Source organism: Porites lutea, chromosome 9, assembly GCF_958299795.1.
Source record: "Porites lutea chromosome 9, jaPorLute2.1, whole genome shotgun sequence".
NCBI classification, from domain to species: domain Eukaryota; kingdom Metazoa; phylum Cnidaria; class Anthozoa; order Scleractinia; family Poritidae; genus Porites; species Porites lutea.
This window is the reverse complement of record NC_133209.1, coordinates 27,186,073-27,212,494: the sequence shown is the minus strand read 5'-3', so window position 1 is coordinate 27,212,494 and position 26,422 is coordinate 27,186,073. Positions and strand designations below refer to the sequence as shown.

Below are 26,422 nucleotides of genomic sequence, written 5' to 3'. Positions count from 1 at the left end.
GATCAGATTTGATTGATTAGAAGAGAGGACTTCCATTCTTTCTTAAACTTATGATATGGCAGACACTTCAGGCTAAGCGGTACAGTCTCCCAGATTTTTGGAGGGGAGAATTTAAAGGACATCTTTCAGGGGGATCTTTAAATACTCTTTGTCTAGAGCTCTTGGTCTAAAATAATGCAGTTTACCTTTCTCATCATAAAGAAACCGCAAAAAAAAAAGGTACAGATCAAGGTACAGATCTCTACAATAACTTAAAGAAGGAGTTGTCTCTTAAGTTGCGTTCTGATCAATTTAAAATTTTCTTACATTACGCATATTGCCAGAGTTACTATTCAGTCAGCTGAGTCAGTTGCAGACGTTGCGTGACGACACCCGGCTTCGTAAGTGGACGGTCGGGGAAAAAGCGGGAAATCGGTTTCCACTGGCTGGAGTATTTTCTTTACGCGTCCGACGCGTCCTCAATTCAGCCTTGGCCAAATCGAACTTGTATTGTGGCTGCAGACTCCTGGATTGATCAGGCAATCGCGCTGATTTCCCGATTCTTGTCAAATAGCAGAAAATCTGTGAAGGTCGGGAAATCTCCGGTCACCCGGACAGATGACGCAATTTTGGCGGGAAGTGAGGCTTGCCCGAGCAAGTCCAGTCAACTGTTTCCGGAGACTGGCTTTTACTTTTTCTCGAGTTGAAGGTTATGTTTATGTTTAGTCGGCGGTTTGTTTCTCCTTATCATTGTTTTCTCTTGGTATTTGGACATGGAATGTATTATATATCTTATGGAACAGACTCCGCACATGAGGACCGGCGAAAAACGCAGGATGACTGTCGGCATAGCGCTCAACCAAGGCCGAGGTAAGGTTAAAAGATTGAAAATTTCGTAGGCCTTGCTTAAGAAATTAAATTCTCGACTGCGGTGGTTTTTAAGTTTCAAAGTTCCAGGATTTCGCGAAATGACAATGTATAGTTTCCACCTTTTTGAAATAATCAATTTTATCAAACAGGTTTAATATGTTGACACTTTTTCAGGCCTAGGGTTTTATGGTTAGGTTTCAAAGCTATTTTGCATTGAGTAAATTGTACTTCGACTCTTTTTTCTCCTCCTCTCATTTTTGTTTTTGAATATAAACGTGTATAACCCCGTAAGGCCACTGTACGCAGCTTTTGTGTTTTCAGAATTGTTGGTGCCAATTTGTGCATAAGTAAGCAGAAATGATATGCATCTTGTGAATGATTCATGCGGCCTTAGGGGCCTGTTCACATGGAGGTAGGTGGGGTAACCCACCTGTCCGTATAATCTCTCATTAATTTTCAATTTGATCACGTTTACATGATAGGAGGGGTGACCCAACGAGGGTTACCTCCCCTATTTTGGGTCCCCCACCTCCATGTAAACAGGCCCTTAGAGACAAGTTCAACAACCACACACAAAATGTTCAGTGAGCATTGTATGAAAATTTAATTTATTATAGAACTCAACAATAAGGCCATGCACACTGTACATGATAAAGAAATACACAAAAGGAAACAAGGATTCTTGCAAGTGAATGTCTTTTGGTTTCAGAGTTATGCATGATGCACTATGATGCTCATGACATGTCATTTTTATACTGTTTATTTATGTCCTGTCCACACATATCCAGATATTTTTGAAGCCAGAGATAATTTTTCTCCATTTTCAAACAAAATTTGAATCATTTTCACCTGTCCACATGAAAATGCTAAACAATGGAAGTACAACACCACCCTTTTCCGGACATGCATAGTGCTAGTAGTATATATTGGATGATAATATTACAATCGAAAACCTGCATTTTCGTCAGTCCACATGTAAACGAGAAGCCAGCATTTTCAAAAATCTCCACTCAGGGGACTTGTATTGAGAACCTGTCTTTTGGTACCCGAAAACAGCATTTACATGTGGATTAAAGGCTAAAACTGGTGAAAAAATCTCTGTTGTCACAAATAACTGGATAAGTGGGACTGGGCCTTGTCTTCAGACACCCAAAAGAAGAACACAACAAAATCTAAACCACAATAATAAACTTTTTTTGCTAACCATTAGGTCATTCTTACTGTTTTGATAATTATAATATTCAGCTTCTTAGGTGTTTACTCAATACTCAGGGATTTCCAGTGAGCTTGGATATCATTTTAAATGTCCATCCTTTTTGTTAATGAAAGTGTAAACAGCTTAGTAGTGTGTCAATACAATGCCAACTTAACAAGACTGCCTCACCATTAAAAATTTTACTCTGAGGCCAAGTTCATACATCAAGCTTCAGCTGCGTCAAAGACAATAATTAATATTTTGTAATTAGGTTCAACACAAGCATAACAGAAGATGACAGAAGCATGACTTCAAGTCAGCTGTGAATGAAACAAAAAAAAAAAATTACATTTCTAAAAACTAATATCAAAATTTATGGATTTAGTTTGACATGGCAGAAGCACAATGTTTGAATCAGTACCATGCCAGAAACATGTAGCATGGCAGAGCTTGTTGAACTTAAATGCTTGCCGAACTAACTTAAAAAAGTTTGATTCAAACATTGTGCTTCTGGCATGCTTTTAGGGAACTTAAGAACCGCGACGAAGTTCACGATGACGACGTCTGTTGACTGGGAAAAGACTGGAACGAGAACGTCAGTTTCGGCGGGAGAAAGGAAACTTAAGATGACGTCGATCGGTAGGTCGACGACGACGACACTGAATGTAAACAAACATGTAGAAGTAGTACAACTGTGATGTTCGTTCGCAACAAAGCTTTTTCGCAAAGGCGTCTTTTAAGACGATGCAAGATCTTATTTTATAAGCCATACGTCTACTTTCATTGACGATGAAGAATTTTTAGTGTTGTCTGACCTTTTCGAATGGAAAAACCTCTGCTTTCCGTACGAAGGTTATTCAGCTTTCAACCTGAATGACATGACCGAGTCCGAGTGTCTGTCAGAGTTTAGATTTGGAAAAAGAGACTTTCCGATGCGATAGCTGTTTTCCATATAAAGTTCATTTCCCCTATATTAAAGATATATGATTTGCCTGCCCTAAATACGTACAAATAAATTTGTCACTTACGAGTTCGCTCGCTCACCCTGCACAGCTCAGTTTTGTCTTCGAAGTAAACACAATTCATCAGTCAAATTTTCAATCAACATCGCTTGTTAGGAGAAAAAAGAAAGGATACCTGAATTTACGAGGTGAAAAAATACAAAGCCCTTGACAAATCGCTTAAAAACAGGGAGTTATATCTGCCAAAGCTTGTGGATTGCAGGACGACGTGATTCTACTGTGTTTGGCGTCGTCAACCACACCACGACGACGAAATTTGTTAACCGCGCTTGCGCAGTGCACGTTATCTCACTCCGGTCGTCGTCGACAAAGTCGTCGTCGTGGTTCTTAAGTTCCCTTTTGTCAAACCAAGTTCAGCACAGCAGAAGCACAACGTATGAACTAGGCCTGACTGTTGCCATTCCATTGCACTGTGAAAACTGGGATAAATATGACTTCTCTCTCTGAATAATAATAATTATTATTATTATATATTACTGATTTACTCTTTTTATCTCACAGTATGAAAAGAGATACAGGAGAAATATATTTAAATACTTTATGTTTTTACGGTATTGATCTTGGTATAAGAAAACAAGAAATCAGTTCTCTCTCTTTTTAGGCTAACTTTTAAACAAAATTGAAATCTTGACAAACTATAAGTTGTAACAAACCATACATGTACAAACAAAACAATAAAATATAATAGCTGCCTCTTCTGCCAATAAGCCTACTTACATAGCCAGCTCTAAAGCATGCTTCCAAAAAATAATATCCATACTCTTCCTGTGACCCGAGGATCATCAGGGCTGTGCTCTAGCAGAGCCCACTAGCCTCTGGCACCCAACTTTTGTTCTCAGGCGACTAGGAAATCTTAATTTGTTCATACATGTACTAATCAGATGCTGGGCACCCTAGATTTTACAGGTTCAGAGCACTGGGCCCCCTTCAATTTGCCTTAGAGTACAATCCTTGCCATTGTAAATTACAATGGGGTTGAGAGTGTGAGGAGACGAAATTTTGAAAAAAAAGTATGAACCTAAACTGGCATTTCCAGGTAGGCAGGCGTTTGAAACCAATACACAGTCCACGAGAAGAGTAGGATATTTTTGAAGCTACACAATTAATTTAGGGTGCTACCCTAGCTACACATTGTAGGATTTAAAGCATTTGTTACCATTAAATTTGCTATACAACATTAAACCAATTTATAAGTTCTGATGGTTCACAAAAACTGTCACCATGTGAGCTACATGTGCATGTACTCTGTGTTCTCAACATTCTTTGTAGTTAATAATTGTACATCACTGAACCAAGCAGTTTTCCTTCTTCTTCTTTGACTTCTGCTTTTTGGCTGCATCAGTTGTCTTAACTATTTGAGGCTGGGGCCTTTCATAAAACCCATCCTCGGTATAAGCAATTCTTGGGCGCCGCACAGGCTTTGATTTGGTCTTATCAACTGGGTTAGCGAAAGGATCTTCCCAAGGTAACTGTGGTGATTTTGGTTTGCTTTGATGACTCCCTCTCTTTTTAGGCTCCTTTGGTGTAGAACTACTCCTATTCATTGTGTGTTCTCTTCTTGCTGGTATGTAAGTGCCAGAAGAAGTTCTCCGGTGCGTACGGCGAGGAGGAGGTGGTAACACATTTGGCCTCCATGTCAGACTTTCCAAAGACCGTGATAATGGCCTGGAGTTTTCACCTTCACTAAAATAGCATTTTGAGTTAATAAAATCCTCAGTGTCTATGTCATAGTATTTTATTTGTCTGACTTTTGTACGATGACCTGAATTTCTAGATGTTCTTGAACAGTAATCTGATGCATATCCTGAGGTGTGCTTATCTTTCACCTTCTCATGCTTCCGTGCCTTATGGGAGTCTCTACTGACTGATGACGTTTCTGTGCTGTAGTTGCTATCTCTCTCTATAGTTCCATAGTTGCTATCCTTTGTTGACTCAGAGTCTATAGGAGTTGCTCTTATAAAGTCGCAGTCATTTATACTTTCATACATTTGAGCTCTATATGCTCTTTCTACGTAGTCAACTGTTTGTCTACCCCTGGAAATTTCCTGAAAATTCTCTCCCCTGCAAAATCTTTCATTGTCAAGGTGAAAACCACCATAATTGCCTCCTTGGGTACTTACACTGTCAAACACATCTGTTGAATATCCTGAAGATTCAATAGCACCGAACATAGTTTGGGAGAATCTTCCATGAGAAATTCCAACAGAAGCATCATCAAGGCATTGTCTTTGAAAATTTCCAACCCTGTGATGTGACAGAATGCCTGAATATCGTTCCACACTGTCACCGTCAGTGCTTGGTTCATAGGGAGCACTCAATCTGCCTGATGCAGAAGGAGTGCTTGAGGCTACACAGTCAGACTCTAGAGTTCCCAGGTCAGATGTGCATTCCTGAGAACTGTAATATTTTACCACATCAACATCAGGCTGCAGATGGGAAAAAGGCTCATGTTCTTGGTAGGTGACAGGCATTCCACGACTACACTCTGGGGAACAATAGATCTCTCCATTCTTTGGTAGGAACGGCTGTCCGAGAAGGGGTTTGCGGCACGTGTAACAACAGTAACAACTCTCTGTTGCATGCCAGTGCTGTCCATTGTGTTCCATTTGACTTGCATCAGGATCAATTGGCTCACCGCAAGCGTCACAAAACTCTGCATACATTGACTTGAAACAGTGGCAACAAAATGGATTTCCTTCTTTCATAATATAACGCATGCCTCCAAGTGGACAGTCACATTCAAAACAACAGAAATGGTTCACATGCCAGCATCTGTCTTCTGCTTCTGTGCACTGTTCAGCAAAGATGATCTGGCGAAATACAGCAAAATCAAGAAAGGTTAGCTCAATTTATAGCCTGTGTTGCTGGCGGTATTAGTGGGAGTGCTGTAGTTTTTTGGCGGTGGAGCTGCGTAAAGATTAGGAGCAAGTCAAATTGAAATCCTGCCTGCCCTAATTCTTGGGTATTTTGAATAGTCCAACAACCAGGCATATGGGAGTTTCTGATTGGCTGAGAGGCGATAACATGTTGATCAAATGCTTATGTAAATCTTTAGTTTCTCCCAAGGAAATGTTAGTGGGTTCACATACTAGTAGACTGAGCAAGTTAACAGGCTCCACTCCACAATAAGATCTGTACTGGTTTAAAGAAATCCTTGAAAGATATTGTTTCAGGGAAATAGATCTCAAAATTTAAGACACATCTTCTGCCATCCTTTATTCAGAAAGAGCTGAAACTAATCTCATTTTACAACAGGAAATTGGCTACCGCTTTATGAAAGGCATATCAGACAATTATTGCCTTTTGTCAGGCAGTGAAAAATCCTTGAAGTTTAATCTGTTTGGTAAGGGTTTGCTCTACCAAATGTGACTGCAAATCCATCTGTGTGGAAAGTTATTCCTTGCAATAAAGGAATACCAAAGGACAGTGTACTGATTTTATGTAGATCACCCATCAATAGAGACATGTACAGCTGCATGTAGATAGATAGTCAATAGGGCTTCAAAAGCAATATTAGATGATGGAAAAACTAAAATGTCATTGATGCTATATAACATTAAAAGGGAAAGCAATAATATTGACCTGGTCACATTTTGTTAGCAAAGCGTAGAACAACGGTAATTTTTGGAATTTCCGGTGAGATAAAATCAGAACTTAAGTCACGTTATACAGTATCAACAGGAAACTGTGACATTGCTTTGCTAGAGTGATTCTTATTCAAAAGTCAATTGAATGCACTACCTCATCACATGCTGCACATCTGGGCCTTAACGTTTCTGCATGGTGTCTTCCACAAAAAATCCTCCCATCCTTGTAACAGTAAATTAAATCCACCAGAAGCTCTTTGCATACACAACAGACAAAGCAAGCAGCATGCCAGCTTGTGTTCTGACCAGCTCTTGGAGCAAAGACCGCCATGGACCCAGGACAGACACGATCACCACACTGCAAGAAAGCGTGCACATTAAAAATCCGTTACTAACATCACAATCATATCTGGTTCTCTTAAACCAACAACAGTTTGATCACTAGTCGAATACTATGCCCAAAGCCCAAAATGTTCTAAACCTGTGAAATCCAGGGTGCCCAGCATACGATTTCCGTGAAAACAACTAAGATTTCCTACAGCTGTAGTCACCCAAGAGCAAAAGTAGGCATCAGGGGCCAGTGGGTGCCATGAGAGCACGGCCTTGGAGTCTGTTTATTTGGAAGTAATAATTTTACTAATGTATTCTTCATGACTAAAACTTCTTCATGTATTATCCCTTTAAACCCCAGTATCCATATACCAATTCTCCAGACTGATCTCTGTACATTAAAATTAATTATCAAAGCAGTTTCCCTTTGTTGCTCATTTTCCTAATTCTTGTAACCTTTACTCTTGATTCTGTATTGAAATTGTGAGGAGAAAAATGATTTTGGTCACTCTTAGGTCTTACAGAGTTAAAAGTGACTGTTCACAAGAATTACAGTAGATAGAAACTGACAAGTAGTTCTTCTACAAATGTGTTCCAACTTCACTTGGAGAAATGATGACAAATAAGACACATTGTTCAATGATGTCTGAAAAAAGCTTACTTTGTACCCTTTTTGAACAACAGAGTAAAAGGTTTCAAAAGTGTGAAAAAGTAATTGGGACTGATTATGCCAGGAAACCTTCAGTTTTGTATTGCACAGCATGAATCAAATCATGTCCATCAAAAATGTGAATTTTTTTATACATTTTTTACTTCTCACTGTAACTTTACTGTCACGGCTGCCTGATTTCAGCAGAACTTAGTTAATTCTTTTTGTATTTCATATTACCCTCTACGATGCATTCTCTCAAATTTAAAACAAAGTGAAGTGTTATGAAAGAACAGGTGGTCAAAGGAGTGATTTTTTTTTAACAAGATTTGTCTGATTTCACAATGCTGACAAAATAATTTTCTGCGGATGTGTTTCTCCCAAAAGATATAAAATAACAAATTTATCCTGATACAACAATGCATAATTTACAGGTCAGAGAAAAAATTACAATTCTTACACATTCTTACCTCTCGACAACTGTAACCTTCAGAAACATCTGGTATCTGTTTCACCAGCCCTCGGTCTAATGCATCCCGTTTCCTTAGAGCCACAAAGATCCGTAGTTCTCTCTTTTCCTCATCTGTCAGGCCATTACAGAACCTTGCCTCGCTATCATATGGTGGAAGTTGTACAATAATCTGTTTGTTACGGTACCTTTCCCCATGGCTGTCTACATAGGGCACCTTTTCCTCTGGAAGTGAACTCATGTAAGCGTGTACCTACAGTGACAAGGACGCAGAATACATGTGACAAAACTGTCTGACTGTTCTTTCAGTGTGCTTAAATTCCTTGAGCTGAAAACAAACTATGTTCTATGGTTTGGCTGCTTTTCATTCATCCATGTCCAAACTGAACCAAATTCTATTGATTGGTTTATGCCTTTCTGTGTATAGGAGTAAAAAACCACAAAGACACATTTAGCAGTTCTAGGGAAACTAAGTGCACGTTTTTAGGATGCAGAGCAATACATGCACACTATCTAATGTCACTAAATCAATATAAATAGTAATATTAGTTTTACCAGAACTGAACCTCTATTTCAAAGTTTCCTTGGCTAAAGAGTGGTACTTAAATAGAATATTAGTCGCATAGACTCCATAAGTCAGGTGATCTGATTTAATCTGTGAATTCACAGTCAAATGAAAGACAAACAAGAGTATGCGTTTAAGATACTTTTTTACGAGAACTTAGGTGAAAACTCTCAATTTAATTTTAATCACTGTATCTTGTTCAAGACAATTAATTTTCATTAATCGGCCCTGGTGTAATTTACACAATATACATGTATGCTACATACCATGTTTCATATTGGTCATCATGCAAACATTTGGGGTTGATGTTGTTAACTTGAAAGTAAAATCTTGATTGGCTCATTAAGAAATGCTGCTAAGGATTTTTTGTGGTATCATTAAGTGGTAAATTTTGCCACTCACTGATACCACAAAAAATCCTAAGCAGCGTTTCTTAATGAGCCAAACAAGATTTTCCTTTAAAATTACCGGGAACAACATCAAACCCAAATGTTTGCGTGATGACCATTGAAGAGATTTAGACTTACAGTGTAAAACTGCATCCCTCTTCCTTAAAAATACTCTACTGGCCTAGAATTTTCCTATGGTTTTTAACCTGTACGTGCATCTTGGACATTCAGCGAATTTGGTTCACAGTGAAATTTGCTTGGGCATGGTTCATTAAGAATTTTCTTGCCTTGTATGAAAGGTTTCAAATTATTAAGTATTTTCATGGATTTTATTTCATGAAACAACAATAGAAATGCTCTCTTTAGTCCATACATCTACAGTACAGCTGAGTGTAACTCGTACATGTGACATTGCCTCTCAAATAATAAACTTTTGAAAAGAATGCTGCAGTGAATATGTTTGGTTTTGATCTTAAAGGCAGTTTTCACTTTTAAATGGTGATAATGTAAAGTGCCTCTTAAATAAAAATCTTTTAAAGGAATGCTGCAGTGAATAATATGTTTGTTATGATCTGAAAGGAACTTCTTAAAAGGCAATAATGTACAGATTCTATAAAACCCTATGATTGAAAACCTTTTTTAAGACTAAGTATTTTTGTAGATGGAACTTAAAACTTTTGTGAATGGAAGGGAGAATCATACCATTACAAAGTGTTTGTCGTCTTTGCCTACCTGCTCAGCAGTTAGCCCAGGTGGTACCCAGGCATATTCGTCTAAAGCACAACCACTGTCATCATCACTTGGAAAACCAGAATAGTTTGTGTCTCCTAAAAACACACTTCGACCTGCCCTAGCATCATCCAAAATGATGTTGTGATCTTCCCGTGGGCATTTGCAGTGCTGACAAATTTTCCTGCAATTTACATGTAAAAGTTGATTGTCAATACATGATTAAAACAAAAAATGGTGACAATTTAAACAAAAAGAAAGAGAGAAAATTAAAATTGATTCATTATGGCTCCTTTGTTTTGAAGTGGTGTTCTGCAAATGTACATTTAACATCAAAACAGTGATTAAATCACTTCCTTTGTTGCCCTACCTCTCAAAATTGCAAGTCTGCAACTCAGTTCAAGCTTTAAGGAGATTGTCTTTAAATGTTTTATTTCTGAAAATTTATTCTTATAAAAATAGAGGCGACAAATATAGACATAGAAATGTCTATCAATCTAAGGTTGCCAGCTCAGCAGCTTTTTGCCAATTAGCAATATTGCTTGACACATAACATGAAAATAATAAAAAGAGACTCATTCACTCAATCTAAACAATATCAATTTCTTTTCATCAATAATGTAACATCTTTACATATTTCAAATGAATAAAAGAAAACTTTCTACATTTTATAAAGTCAGAATGATTTTTTAAGGCTCTATTTCTTTATGTTCTGGAGAGGAATAAAACTAATACAAAACATATGTTGATCAACTCGTGACATGAGCTTTCCTATAGGAAATGTACTGAATTGATTAAGATGACAAGGTTGGACTTGTCCAAGAAAAATGCAAATTAAATTTAACTCTCTCACTGTCCACAAAGCAAGACATGTCACAGTCGTGTTGTCACACTAAAATCTCTTTTGCACCTGTATTTACACATGGCTATGAGTTGTTTCACTTTAACAGAACAATGTTTCCTTCCACTTGTACAGGGTGTAAATATTATGCAAAACAGTATCTCTTGTGTTGTATTGTTATTCTAATTACCAGCTTATCTCATCTAGACTCTTCTCCCAGTCTAAAATGTTCCAAAAATAGTGGATGTTTAAGGCTGTTTTTAGTATCCATGAGTTACTACCCCTGACATTCTTAAAAGTAATTAGAACTACAGTCATGCAATGTGCTTATGCCTGAACTCTGAATTAGTAGACAGACAAAATCTTTTGAGCTTTGCCTTTCTGATACACAGGGGTACCTGCCAGTAGTCTCACGCAGTGAACATAACTTGTTGATCAATTTACAATTTATTAATCCAAAAAGAAAATTTGAGTTTGTCGTGTAGTGGGTATTGTGAAAATAAAATTCTTCACAAAGGTGCATCAAACATCAAAGCATTTTATCTTCATTTTAACCAGTATCACTTTTACCTTATTTACAGCCCTGTTTTAAACTTCCTAGTGGCAAGCAAGACTGAAAAATGATACTTTCAATTTTATACATGCAAAAAAATTACCATCATGGTTACTACAAGTTGAGAAGCAGTCAAGGAAAAGTCAGGATTTTCTTTGAGTCAGGGAAAAATCTCTATTTAGGTAGGGGAATTCAAGTATTATTATTGTGTTTTTTTTTTTCAGGTAAAGGTCAAGGAATTTTGAAAACAGACGTTTGAAGCAACCATGTTACACACAAGGAAAAAACTATGGAATGGTAATATATTTTATTTTTGTTAAATTTCTTTCCTTTATTATTTCATTGTGAGTTTCTGGGATAAAATGATATTTTGGCGTTGTATCAATTTGAAGTATTACAATAACTAAAAGTCATCCTTTCTCACAAAAGAAACCATTCACGAATTGGCAGATGTACTGTTACAACTTAAATATTCGAATACATGATCTCTCTAGAAGAAGATATTGTTTGTTTAATACTTCCCTATTTAAAATTCAATGTTTACAGTAATTTTGTCCTAACAAGGTTTCAGAAGTACCATTTCTATTCAAAAGCCGTTTAAGTTTCATCACTCAAAAAGTCATTGAAGAAGAAAAGGATTAGTAAACAGATACAGTAAGCTTCATGACAACAAAAATGGCAGCTGCTTTATGACAAAATGGCTCTCTTCGAGTCGTGAAAAATTTATTCAACTTGCTGATATAAATTCCACCTTTTTAAAGCTAGAGTGTCGTCAATATTTTGTTCATTTAAGACAATCCTTAATAAAACAAACATTTTGAAAAGATTATTTACTTAAAAACAAATCTGATTTATAGAAAAAAAATCGTTTAGTGAAAATGAAAAACCAATTTGCCGATTATTACATTTAAGCTAATTCTATAAAAGGTTCAACACATCTTTAGACAATTTATTGTATTATCGTTTAGGTTTTACACTATTCTTAGGGATAAGACCACACAATAAGTAACTGGAAATCCTACAAGAGACCTACCTTAGCGTACATCAGTCCTCCAATAATACCAAACAATTCATTTATTTGTTTTGTACTTATAATGGATGAAATACATTGCGAACGGGCTAAAATTCAACTTTATACAATGATTCTTTTGTCAGAACAACAGCCCTGCTTAGTTTTGTAGTGTACAGAGACTTCCACAAAAGCTGTTTAAGAGATTACAAACTTCTTCCCGTCTAATAAAATTTTGTACGTCAAAAAGCTTAAAACGAAACCCAAACAATGTTTCTAGGTGCACTTTTTGTGATTGACAATATAAAAATGATACAAAATAAATATCAATTTCAAAAATCAATTTCGAACAACAGCTTTTATTGTTTCAGGACGAACTGGAAAATTGCCATGTTATAAATTTTTCCTTTTTAATGAAAAAGATTCAGTGATGTTAAACTAATAATTACATTTTAATATCCTTTCAAATGAGGATGATATTTTTATACTACAATGTGTTTTTGTAACAAGAACGCATAGAAAAACACTCACAGAAATCGCACATGCAGAGTTCACTTTCAGCCCTAACACCTGAAGATTTAGCGGTTTTTCTCTTTAATTTTTGTATAAAAATGCGAGGAAAGAAATCTTCAGAATCGCGAGAATCTGCCTCTTCACATAAGGCGGGTCAAACATGTGATTCGTGATACTAACATGCCCGCAGGGAAAACGATATGCATTCTTTCATATTTCTCCGACATGTTCTTTTAACTTTTCAGATCCGAAAATAAACATATTCGATTAAAAACAATGACAATCAGCGGCGAAAAAATAAGTCCTGGATAAGAAACATCGTAAGAACTTCAAGCCGACACGTGTGTTTCTTAACTCAGCTGGAACAACATTTTTTCATCCCAAAACTTGTCGGTTGTACGGATAGCCAATTTAAAAGGAAAAAAAGATAGTCGTGTTTAGAAGGAAGGTGCGGATATCGAAACTGTTTTTGGAACGGCGACATTTTCAGACCGAAATAATCCTTTTCTACTACTCCCTAGATCTATCCTATTTTCTGTTCCACCGCACAAAACTTATTGGCCGGGTAATCAAAGAAATTTCAAGCGGTAAGGAAAGCCGACTTCTTTCTTTGCCAGCCGCGCGCGATCCTTCTCATCAAGTGAACAAATGGCATTTCTCAGCAGCGCACGACGAGTAGTTTCCGGGCGTAGATATACTAAACGAAACTGAAGACTGTTGTTATAGGATTACCAGTCATTAACAGCGTATTCGCTCTCCTTATAACCCAACTATTGAACTTTGTTATCGCACGACGTCTTAAACCAGCTCAAGTTTTACTTAATCTAACTGTGCGATGAAACAGCGAGCCAGCTAAATTTGTGAAAAGGTACCATTTTGTTGGGTCAAAGTTGACGAAAAGCGACCAAATTCCCACCCGTATTATCTCAAGTTGACAGTTTGGTTCACCGCGTAACGTCCTTTAGAGTGTGTTAGAATTCGGAAAATAGATGAGCCGCTCATCCTTCCGTCTAACCAAATCACTGTTGTGTCTGCTAAACGCATTCTCTTCATTGAAGGATCTCTTTACTCTTCTAAACAGTTCTTCCGATTCGTGTCAGTTTTTAGAGTTAAATGGACGAGACAGCAGATCTCAAGTGTGTGGGTATACCACTGCGCTAGATCAATGATCAAACGATACTAAACAAACATTAGCGAGTGTCTCAAGAAGACCACCGTAGCTAAAGCCGTTTGCTCACCAATAAACACTGATATTTATACGAACTTTCCGAAATGCTATATTGTAGAACCTCGCTATGCTTACTCAGAAACCAAGAACTTTGTAAGTCAATCACAACGATAAAAGCAATGGGCCGCAAAATTGGCTCTACCATTGTCGACACAACGAATTCCGTCATCTCTTTCTCTTCGCAAGGTGACAAAGAGGAAAAGAGCGTGGGGTTCTTCTTAGCTGTATCTGTTTCATTCGATCCTTACTACATACATGCATCCCACGCTATCTTAAATGCCTATCTAATCTTTCGGACAAAGCCACGAGCTGAGGACTGATGGTGGCGTCCGCAGTCTCAAATACACAAAATTCCAAGGAACAATATCAGTAATATCCCAAAGGCGAATGACTGTTTCACCTCAGGGCACACTTGTTGTTGTTCTTTGAGTACTTGTGCGTTCATTTGCGTGTCACTTGGAAATAATGCCACTACCTTCATGCTGGGAACAAAGCAGCTTAGCCGTTGTTCTGATTATTTCAAAAGCTGTTGTATGTACAATACAGCAATAGAGCAATCCATCACTTACCGCCAATAATGGGCAGAAAACCCTGGACACAAATCACCGCAGTTGTTGCAGGTTTTCTCACTCTCCTCATCGTGGGCCACCATACTCTGTTTAATAGAAAAACGCACACACACATAAGCAAAACTCGTGGTTAGTCATCGGCACTTGTTTGAAACTCGAACACAGTCCTGAAAGCACAAAAGGCTCGCCAAGGAAGCATCCCTTTGGTTGACATCGCTTTCTTACCGAGCGTATGTTCGTCTTTCTCATTGTCTCTCTTTTCCCTTCACTCAAATAGCGACACAACAACTTTGGATTTTATCCACTAAGCTGAAATTACCCTTCACTAGTTTCATAGGGATCATTGGTTTATAAAACTCTCGACGACAACTAAAGATCACTAATGCTCAGGAAACGTGCAACTACGTTGTTGGACTGTAAAATCAAATACAATCTTTTGAAGTCAATGATTGACACTTGTTGATGATAATTAATGCGTAATCCAATCAGATTCGTCTGTTCGCATTCCTTAATGTCAACACACTTCCCCTTGAAGGGAGCCTTCATTCCTGAGAAAAACTCGTATAGCGTGGGATAATTCCCCGTGTGACCCCGGGGAGGAAGTACTTGTCTTCAAGTTGGACCTGCTGCAGTGATTTACTGGTCTGAGTCGTGCAGCTTAACCTACGAGCCAGCAACGAGAGGGAAGAGAGAATTGTAAGTGCGAAAAATATAACAATGTGGCGGTATGAACCAATGAGTGGCGTGGATCCGTCTATTATGAGTTAATACTTGTGAAAACAAATAATATAATAACCTTTTGAAAACTAACCTAATGAATTAGGTTTGTATACGGAAACAATGGTAAGCACTTTTTGTAAGTTCCCTTTGATTGCGACTTGTTTTTCTGTGTCGACAGGGAGTCCCGTTATTGAGATGTCGATTGACAATCATGGACACTCGGATTGGTGAAGAAAGATACTTTGAGATATTTTCGATATTTTACGCTCCATCCAGTTTTTGATGTTGTTGCTTGGTTCATTAAGATATAAAATCACATAAATATTGAACAGGAAATAGGCGTGAGAGGTACCCTAGCTAGCAACCGATTACCCTGCCCGAGCTAGTTGAGGCAAACTCTAACCCAAAAGAACAAAGAGTTCCGTTAAAATCGTTCGCAAATGCATGGACTGATTATTATGCACCTGAAAAAAGTTACACAGAAAATATTTGCGCATTTGCACGAAGTTTTTTACTTTGACATTTGCGATATAATTGCGAAAAATGATACAAAAGGTGAAAGACTGAGTGATTACAGTCGGTAATTACCTTTTCATTATATTTATAAGAAACTTCAATGAACTATGACGGACTTCATATCGCTTCGTCGACGAAATTCTCGAACAACGAGAAGGTTTTAATTCAAAGGACCGCTCAGACAATTTACTATCAGTCCTATCTCTGATTTAGATACATTCTGCCCTTATCGCAAAAGGTACAAAAAATCGCTTGCATTGAAGTTTGATCTTTTAAAACTCTTGGAACGCGAGACGGCCGAATATTTCTTCTGGACCCGTCTATTAGATCTATTGGATAAATCTAATCACCAACTGTGCAATATTTTCAATTAATTACTTGGTCAATTAAGCTGAGAACACCTCCTTACAAACAACAACAATAAAACACGTCTTGCAGGAAAAATGCCATTTCTTATTGACACAAAGTGCTATGCATTAGGTCCATTTTTGTCTGAAACTAACGAAGAAGTGAGAAAAAGGTGATCGAAATTCAAAGGTCAGACAGCACTTCAGCTCAAAAGCAGAGAGAATCGGTGCTAAAAACTTGAAAAACAGATCGATTGCGGATTTGTTATCACCATACTCAAAGTGCCAGTAAATATAAGACAAGTTACAGCTGATGCTGAAGATAAAGGAGAAGTCGCCCCATAAAACGCTTAGCAACTACTATTGAGTAGAGAAATCATAGAGTCATTCAAATATATAGTGTTCGAGATGACGGAGTTTTTAAACAGCCCTCAGCAAATACATGTATAGACACCGGTATCCTACGCTTGGAGACGATTCAAGATAAAAGATTTATTACTTTCAACTTGCAAAGTGTCTCATCACCGCATTTAACAGAATTCACCAATCCCCCCAAAAATACAGCTTTGAGTCATCATGCGGAGCAAAAGAAACAGTACAGGAGTTCCTTTTAACCTAACTGCAGGCAAATTCTCCACACTGATCTTCATTCATTCCCTGACGAATTAGTTGAGAGAATGTGATAAACGATCAAAGCATTTATTTTCCTCTTTGGTGATAATTTCGATATAGCCTGGGACCAGGCTCCGCAGTAGGGGAAAAAGGCAAAAAACGGGGTCAAATGGGAAAAGTAGTCGGCGAGCGAAGTAAGCCCAGCGGTGGTCTTTCCTCTCCCCAGACTACACCTCTCGGCTCGCTTCGCTCGCCGGTATTTTTTTCCTTTTCTCCTCAATGGGGAGCCTTGTCCCAGGCTATTTCAATAATTGTCACAAACTTTCCTTTTGATGATATATGGAGAGATTGATACTGGTGACACTTAGAACTTGAAAGGTTATAAAAATATAGTGGTCCCACTTTTAACAGAGTTAATCACGCCTCTTTTACCGAGAGAAGGTTCATCAAGGCATATCTTGATGACTGCCGTTACGATATTCCATTCCTTTGCTTATTAGAATACATACAGTATGCCTGTAACAGATTCTCTTAGAGCTAAAAAGAACGAGACCTAAGCTTTCGCGCAAGCAAGGGCACGTGATCTATATAAGCTGTACGCTATTATGTATTGAATGATTAAACTGGTAATTACAGAAGATAGGAAAAATGTGCTAAATATAGTGTTATCGTTGCAATTTTATCCTGATTTGTTATCAATTCTGGGAATAATGAGGTCGTCTTATTTGCCGACATAAGAAGTTAGGAGTTTTTAATGGCATGCTTTGTCTTACCAATGTAGCTAAAAAAACTATTATCTCGGTATTATCCTTAAACGAGTCTATGTATGTCTAATTTCTTTTCATTTGTTTACTTTTGCGTTTTACAGCTATTTGCCATTTCCAATTAGTTATCTTTATCAAGAACGTTGTTGTTTCACCTTTGCGGTGTAGCTCAATTCATAAACGTAGCTTAACTTTCACCAACGCGTTATTTGGTTTTAAGCCGGCGTCTTTCTATCTCGCGGATAAATGCCGTGAGTCTATGATAAATCGGGGCAATTTGATAGCCCAGGAAGTAATTCGTCACGAAATGCAAGTAGCGATGTTTCGATTATCTTCGGAAAGCTTCGGCATTCTTCGGAATTTCCTACACAAAAGCAGTTTCACCTAGTTAAACAGCCTTTTTGCGTCCTAGCGTTGCCCTATATCCTCCCCTGATGTGGTTGAACATTGCATATCTTAAACTAACGCATTTACTTGGACCTCACCCCGCCGAAATCAAACAAAATTTAAGCGAAACACCTTTGAACGATTTTGGACTCAGGCAAAAACAAGGCTATCGCTTAAGAGTTTTACAACTATTATTCGCGCACAGCACTCGGAATAAGTCCTCTTAAAAAGTAAAAAAGAAAAGGGTTGAGCTGCATGCTAACTGGGTTTGACCACATGTTATCATTTAGTGCCAAAGTCGGTTGGAGAAACCTAGATGAAATCGGCGAGTACACTGTAATGTTTTTATAAATGTCTAGCCGCGCTAATTAAAAAAGTTTGTCTGGAAAGCATGCCAGACAATTTTACTTGGAATTCATGGCTAGTTCATCTGCTGAAAACTGTAAATGCTTTAAGTATAAATTCTAATTGTTACGGATGTCGAACGTCTGGTTAAACTGAATGGTTGAAACTTACTCGGGATTCTTTCTTGGCTTTCTTTTCCCTCATCCGCTCAGAATGAAGCTGTCGTGTTTAGAGATGCCACTCAGTCGCACTATAGCCTTGAGCAAATATATGGTTGCCTTGTTAAAATTTAATCGTTGAATGAAAGGAGGCGACAAAAGACAAAAGAAGCTGGAAGATACACCTGCTGTAATGGGATCCGACACTCAGCAGTAGCCACGTTATCTTTGTTTTGAGTGTGACCGATCCTCCCCTGTCTTTCTCTTAGAATAAAAGACTAAACATTTTGATGACAAACCGCTAAATGGAAATGAAAGATCGAAACGAAAACCGTGCCCTTCACACGTTCCTTTTTCTATTCACTGTTTTCAGACTGTCAGTAGGCCTCATTTTTGGCTTGCCATCTTTACATCCATGGTGACTATTTAATTAAAATCATTTAAAAATTTTGTTATGCTGTGAGGCTTCTAATTGAGCTGACTGAAATGAAATTTGACCAATATTTTGTCTGTAGTTCAGTAATAAAAAAATAGACTGGCGGTGCTTTAAAAAGAATCTCATCTAAGATATATTTTCAATTTCACTTTATTGCGGTAAAGAAAGTTGCTTCGTTTTTAAATGCATGCACGTAAGAGATTGCGTTTTTTTTTTCAATTAAGGGGAACTTTAGTTTCATTGGATATTTTATTGCATATCATATGGAAGACATGCTTCTTTGTCATATTAATTGTTCCCGGGGGACCGTGACAATCATTCTTAGACTTTCTAGTCTGAGTTGAGGTCATTTACTTGGCTATATACTTCTTTTTGCTCATCCAAATCAGGTCGTTTTGATATGTGAAAAATGCAACATTTTGTAGAAATGCTGTCATTAAAAACCTTCTGAAAAAAGACCATACTTTTCTTGATATAGGCATGCGCTTTGTCTAAAATCAGAAGGAGGTTCCAACTAAGATTCCAGTGAAACACCCCCACTTAAATTTTCTGCAGGTCCCCCGGGCTTTTACCTCAGTCTGTCAGGTATTTTATGTCTTACTACCAGTGGCTGTCAAGTTCTGAGGGAATTTACAAGCCTCAAAGCTAAAAGAGAACATTTAAATCTGTTTCTTTCTTAAAAGTCACGAAAACTCTTTTCGCCCCTCCAAAGCTATTGTATACGAACAGACCATTGACTGAGTTCTTTTTTGAAAGCGTAAAATCCTGACATTAGAATCTCTATTTTTAAGGCTTAAATATGTCTTTCCCTTATTCTTAAAACACGTGTGCAGTGTAGAAGACCGTAACGGGCCCCCGGGGAGAACTCCCGCATAAAATTGACGCGGATGCTCGTCGGAAAATTCACATTCAACCCCTAAGGGAGATTTTTGTGTGGTCAGTAGTGTCAGAGCATCTTGAGCTCATTCTCTCTTGGTTCCCATTTATTTATTTTATTTATTTATTTATTTATTTATTTATTTATTTATAACAACTTTACTTGTAATGATCAATACAAAAAGGCTGCCATCAGGGAGGAACTGAATCCTCATGTAAGATGACCCTCCCCCCCCATATAGAAGTGACGAAGATGCTGGTCGTCTCGCTTTGTGTAAATTGCAGATTTTGGTCTCACCTAGGGAGTTTAGTATCGAAAGTCACTATATTTGCCATTCAGGTATCGCTTAGTGCCAAGAGAGAATGATCTAGCTCATTCTCTCTTGGATCATTCTCTCTTGATGGGAACCCTTCCCCCCCCGGGAACGGGCCCCGGAAGGGAGGGAACTCAATAAGAGGGCAGGCTTAATGGCTATGACTTAGAGAATCGGAAAATTTGTGGCATAAACGCTATTTTGTTGATATTCAGTTTACTGAAGTTAACCTGCCTTTCTCGGTAAGAAGCAAGTGTCATCTTGAACTGAGCTGAAACGTATAATAAAATAAGGTCTACTACCAATGCTCTTGGGTGGGGTATCCGAACCATATACAGGACGTTTTAAAGCGGGGGAAAGGAAGTTGAACAAAGAGCAAAGTTCCAGTGAGCAAGAAGCCCCCTCTAAAGCAACCTCACAGACCCCCCGCGCTACGGACAGTACCTTTCACATGCGATGCCGCCTTATTACCCGCACATTAGCACCCATGGACAGCTGTCTCGTCCTTATTACGATTCATCGATATATTAGAGCCGCCCGACAGGAGCCTGGTTCGAATTTGAATTAGTCGTGGATCTGGGAGAAGGGCCCACCCCCTCTCCTCTCATCAGAGTGCCTCCCCATAATAGGCTGATTTAACAACAGAGCGGGAACGCCAAATGACGGCGGCGCGCGCAAATCAAACAACTGGCTTGACCAATGGCAGAGCGACAAATTGGGGACCGGAAGTTGAGTTTAGTCGTTTTTGCGCGCTTTCCCGTCGTCGAATAACGTTCCCGTTCTGTTGCTAAATCAGCCTAATATCGAGGTCTGGATGTGCGTCCCCACTACGTATGTTTCGGGGTCCGCCACTGTGAACAACCCAAGGCCCCGTTTCTCGAAAGTCCCGATAACTTTTCGGGCCCGAAATAAAATATTCAAATTGAAATATAAAGAATGAAAGCGCGGGTCCTGGCTAGCAAACTACTCCATTTTGTTTTATTAACTGATAGTTTTATCACGTTCGATGCAAAAATACTGTAACCTCTATCTTGCACGTAAACAGCAACAGCTTTACGGGCCCGTTAATTATCGGGACTTTCGAGAAACGGGCCCCAGGTTGCAATTTTTCCCGCTATTGCCTTGTAATTCTCTTGGCCGAAGGGGGGGCGGGGGGGAGGGAGTAATAGACCTTATCGACACGGTGGCCATGTTGAATAAATCAGTTTTCAAGACTGTCAGTATGCCCGGGGGGAACCACTGAGTGTATTGATTTCTCAAACGCGCGCCTTTCTCGACGAATTCCGGTGAAGTTTGTTCGTAAAGAGGATTGCATTGAGGGAAGGCAATCTTTACGTCGTGTATAGCAATGATTCGGTTTCCTGGGTCGGAAAAGTAAGAGTTTCAACTTTAGACAGACTCGAGAAGGATGATTTTTCAGTCAGTGACACAGGCGACAAGGAAGGAAAAATCCCAGTACTCCCAATAGGAGTCAAACCTCCCTGGGGGACTCCCATGTAAAAGTGACGGGGATGCTCGTTGTCTCGCTTTGGGATGTAAATTGCAGATTTTGGTCTCACTTTGGGTGTTTGGGATGGAAAGTCACTATGCATAAAGAAATTTGCAAAAAATGCCCTGACATTGACCACACAGAAATCTTCCTTAGGGGTCAGTTAAAGCTTGAGCCACACCCACATCGGTCTCACTTAGGGGTTTAGGGCAAATTTGAGTAATCCCACTCTGAATCCTTCCAAATTTTTCAGCTATCCGCCTTTTGGGTTCTCAGTTACAACTGATCCCCCCTTTTGTTCTCCCAAAAATCAAGTGATGCACTTTAAAATCCTCTGCCCCCGCCCCCCCCCCCCCGGGCGATAAAATATGCCCGGTCCCTTAATTTGAATTTTCCGACGAGAATCCCCGTCACATTTATATGGGATCGAGTCCCCCCTCGTGTCGAACCTATGGCCTGCAGGTTAATAGTTCATGCTCTACCACGATGCATCGTCTTTCCTCACCGAAAACCGATTTCGAGCAAACGGAAAAAAAACTAATAAGCTGTGGAGGCCTCCTTTGCTCGTGTATCCGGGACATTCAGCTCCAGGATATTTAAACAACAGCAAAAGGCCATTTCCGTACTGTTCCAAAAACCCTAACTTTCAAAGTGCAAAACCTTTCTTAAGAAAAGGAGTTTTATTTGCAAGAGAAGAGAATAGAAAATCATAATATTTTAATTTCGAAGGCTTCGTCATTGCTCTCGTTTTAAAACAGAGGCTCGGGGTAACTCAGAAATGGCCCAAATCCCAGTTCCGTCGGCCACTTTGTAGGCCGGCGATACGGTCAATCTTTATATCAGTGAGTCATATTTCAGTAAATGCTATTAATTATGTTTTAAGCATGTATACTTAACACTACAAACACAACTGAGCCTATCGCAAAAATTTGTGAGAATTGCGCGTCTAAGCGGATAAAACTAAGATGAAAATTTTTGTCAGCTTTAAATCCTTTAAATCGCCTTTATAAATAACCAATCGAAAGACTTCCGTCTGTTCCTTTGGAGACGTATTTGGCCCCATCATTTTTAACTTTCTTCCGGGCGTCCCAATCTTTAGTCACGGCAATCAGGGTCGCTCTAGGTCTGGGTTGTCAAAATCAAGACTTCATTGCTGCAGCTTGTGGTCTTACTAAGATATTTCTAGCCAGCGTAGCAGGCGCTTAGAAGTAGTGGGCGAAAGAGAGAACGGGCGCGCGCGAGGGAGACACGCGAGGGGTGTGCCCACTACTTCCAAGCGCCTGCTACGCAGGCTAAGATATTTCAAATCATCAACATCATCACTTGAAGCATTTCTCAGAGACCCCCTGCGTATACGTCTTCCCCAGAGGGATCAGTAGAAGCCTGGAGACGAGGTCGAATATACAGAGATCGAAAAGATCCGAAAAGTATCGCATATTTTCCCCAAAAGACAAATTAGTAGTAAACTTATATGCAAGGCCACATCAATTCTGTTTATTCTGGGGTTGTATGAATTGTCAGGACCCGATTCTGAAATTGTATCGGTTTATTTTTCCGTTCTCTACCCATTCACCCTGACCGATGGAGGAACTTATAGGAAAAAATGTCCGTATGGGCATCTACCGTTTTTAGGCTGAAGATATCCGGTGCTACTCGATTCCACAGAAACTCGGAATCAGCATGGCTCTAAGTTTTATTTCTCTTTGACCTCGTTCAAAAAGAATCCTCTCTTTCCTTATTTTAAGAAAATGTAGGTATAGTGAAAATTCTCATCTTGCTTAGCTTCCTACCTGAACGCCCGGGGGGGGGGGCACTTGGGTATTTTTTGGGTGGGTATGTGCCGCCCGGGACTCCAAATTGGCACCCCGTTCTAAAAAAAAATTCCCCTAAAATTGATACCCCGTTCTAGAAATGGGCCAATTTTTTATACCCCGTTCTAGAATTCGCCCTAAAACTGATACCCCGTTCTAGAAATGGGCCAATTTTTTATACTCTGTTCTAGAAAGTTTGTAAATTGAAATAGCCCTGTTTTTTAAAAAAGATATTTCTTTATTTGTTCGACTTATACAACAAATAAATGCTTCTCCGTAATCAACAACAATCTTAAGCAGAAGATGAAGCTGTGATCCACAATTTTTTATACCCCGTTCTAGAAAACGCCTCTGAAATGGATACCCCGTTCTAAATCAGGAGCTTCAAAATCACGACCCCGTTGGGCGGCAGATACCCGTATAGGTAATGTATGGGAGTACCCCCCCCCCCCCCCCGGGCCTGAACGCGGCTTATGCTCCACTGCCATACATTAATTGCCTGAAGCGCCTTGAATAGGAAATTCTCCTTTGGTATTTTAATAATTTCGAACTCTTTACAGAAACTGGCGCAAAAATAGTGTTTCGCACCGCAAGTAATTGAATCAGAAGTAAAGACCTAGAGGAATTTAGAAGAGTTGCTCATGAAGATTATGAAGGCCACTTGTATTATACGTCTTGCGCAGGCAGCCTTTATCTTGATGTTTTCCGTTATTCTTAAGCAGCTCTTTGGACATTTAAAATTTCCACTTATTTTGCCCTTAGGTTTAGAACGAAAAACAAATTAAGACATTAATAATTCATTTCCGTAATTCAATGTTATTTCTTTTTCTTTCCGTCTCAGAGTCAAACATGAATTGTTGGCCTTATCAGGCGTCAAGGAGGAAAACAAAATATTTTGCTTTCCTGTCGTAGCTCGTCGCGGTGCGAATGATTTTCCTGCTGAAACATTTAGTTCCATATTTTTGTTTTTTTTTTCCTTTTTTTCTTTCAGTTTGAATAATTTCGAACTCTGATTCAATTTATAGACTTCTTTCAGTTTATAACGAGAATGAATGTTGAGTTTGACGGAACCAATTTTATTATCGATTTGAACGAAAAAGCGCTCATATTCTATTCCCGCCGAAGGTGACTCGATCGGTAAAATTTGTTGGTGAAGACTTGGCTTTGTCATCGGCATGCGACTTAAGTGTAAATGATCTTTTCATCTAAGAAGGACCGGGGAGTTAACCATCCTCTACTTTAAACTGTTTCATACTGTTGTATTCCACGGCCGAATTTTGTAAAATCAATTTTCCTGTCTCTTGTAAACTAAAGCTTGTTAGACCTGATTGTATAGTATTCAGTTCACGATATAGGAAACATTAATTTCAATTCTATTTCAGGACTTGGGAGATATTTTACCTGTTTTAATTGTTTTATGCAAGTGAGTAAAGCCAATTAGTGTTATACTGGTGTTAATAGCCCTTGTGAGGAATTTAAAAGCATCACTTTGAAATCTTAAGGGTGTTTGCATCAGTCAATATTAAAAATTACGTTAATGGTTTTTGCAGGAACCAATGACGAGCTCCTATTTTTGTTAAAATCCGTGATAAACCGCCAACCCAACAAGACCATAAACGTTTTTTATAAATTCCTCATCCTCTGCGGATGACCGATATAGAAAGACTCAAGAAATAACGCGCACAGCCGAACGTGCTTGATTGAGGCAAAAGCTTAAACTACAACATGGTTTTATGTTTTATGAGGTCATTCAGTCGAGGTTTTCTGTTCTTAAAGGCATAAAGGGATATATCTGATATATCTTGCCAAAGGAAAAGTAGCAAGGCTTTCACAGTCGAAATTTCTAACTTATAATCTCCTGATTAAGTAAATTAAAATTTTACCTAACATTTGCGATTAAAATGCCGCTTTGAGGATTATATTATCGCGTTTTCAAGTCGTTTGGTTCGGCGACTTATTGTCTAATAAATGGCCAATCGAGTCTGAATTATCGCTCTTATCTCGATGAAAACGAAAATGAAATTTGTCAGTCCGTAATTTTCTGTAGCCAGGGGTTAGCAGATGATCTGAGTATTTGTACGTTGTTGTAGTTCCGTAATCGGCGGACTGAACGGCGTTTTTCGAAAGTAGGCACGCAGTCAATATCTACAATATCGTCAGTATTAATAGTTAGTGGCTCGCTCCATTTTTAGAGCGGGTCCGTCGTTATTTCGAAATTCTGCGACGTCACACGCAAATTAATTTCTTTCAGTCAAGGCTGTATTGGTACCCCTTGGACGGGCACTCGTAGTTAAAATTCGTAACATTATTGTATTTTAATGGTTCGATTGAAGAGTTTTACGATTGACTGCTTACAACTGATGTAAGGCTCGTTTGGTTCAATGAGCATAAGTTAGCTCAAGCCTCGCGTGCTTATTAGTTTTTATTAAAATTTTGTGGTTTTCAAACCACTGTTTATAAAAACCCTGATTGTTTTCGATGCACGAGGTTCCTTTGTTATGGTTTTTGTAAATTATCAGTCTGAATTTAAACCTAGGCGGTTCATTTTCACTGCAACGTAACCTCGAAACCGAACGCTCGTGTGACTTTAAAATGACAGTTGCAATTCAGGCTGATTGTAATTGTATAGTTACAGTCGTCATAACTCTTTACTCTTTTAACTAGCGAACAAAGGGAGGATGAAACATTTAACCACAATGCATGCGAACCAGATGTGTGTTTTCGCCACTCGTTCATTATTGAGTCAACAGTTGCCGAAGAGTTTGTAGATTACGTTTCGCCTGAAGTGCGCTTTAAAAGCTTCATTTGTCATTTACGCTGTCAAACGCTCTGGAAGACACGAACGTAGCAAAAGACTACCCCAAAAGCTAATACACGCCCTTTAGTCTTTTACTGAGAAAACTACCATTGCTATCTTATTTTTTTCTATTTTGGTTTACTGAGATTTTTGAAGCAAACAAGTTTGTCACCAGAAACAAAAGTCGTTGCAATACCGTATTTGTTTAACTTAAGAACAGTAACTTAAAAATACAGTACGATTCTAGTTGTAGATTCCCGCCAAACGAGCGATGCGAACTTTGACTAGTTGAAGTCACGCTTTATGAAAAAAGTTGAAATACCGACTTACCTTAACCGTCCTTTGTGTGTTTA

General features: G+C 38.7%; 1 protein-coding gene across 5 annotated transcripts; it reads right to left on the bottom strand.

Annotated features, from left to right (window-relative positions):
* Positions 1-1,429: 1,429 nt before the first annotated feature.
* LOC140947456 (prickle planar cell polarity protein 3-B-like) lies at positions 1,430-26,422 on the bottom strand. Of its 5 annotated transcripts, XM_073396562.1 has the most exons (7): positions 18,532-18,726; positions 18,360-18,445; positions 14,498-14,583; positions 9,788-9,968; positions 8,103-8,354; positions 6,808-7,011; positions 1,430-5,876 (listed from the first exon to the last, which is right to left on the bottom strand). In XM_073396562.1, exons 2-7 carry the CDS (start codon positions 18,390-18,392, stop codon positions 4,350-4,352), a joined length of 2,283 nt encoding a protein of 760 aa, XP_073252663.1. In that variant the 5' UTR covers positions 18,393-18,445; positions 18,532-18,726; the 3' UTR covers positions 1,430-4,349. The 5 variants fall into 5 exon arrangements, with proteins under 5 accessions (XP_073252663.1, XP_073252665.1, XP_073252662.1 ...); XM_073396564.1 differs by lacking the exons at positions 18,360-18,445; positions 18,532-18,726 and adding an exon at positions 26,400-26,422; XM_073396561.1 differs by having other exon boundaries at positions 18,360-18,726.

Excerpts from the sequence above, each read along its gene's own strand:
- LOC140947456 (XM_073396561.1), bottom strand. The coding sequence starts at position 18,392 with ATGAGGGAAAAGAAAGCCAAGAAAGAATCCCGA. Across the intron at positions 9,969-14,497 it reads TTTTCTGCCCATTATTGGCG|GAAAATTTGTCAGCACTGCA; the intron begins GTAAGTGATGGA and ends TGTAAATTGCAG. Across the intron at positions 8,355-9,787 it reads CTGGGCTAACTGCTGAGCAG|GTACACGCTTACATGAGTTC; the intron begins GTAGGCAAAGAC and ends TTGTCACTGTAG.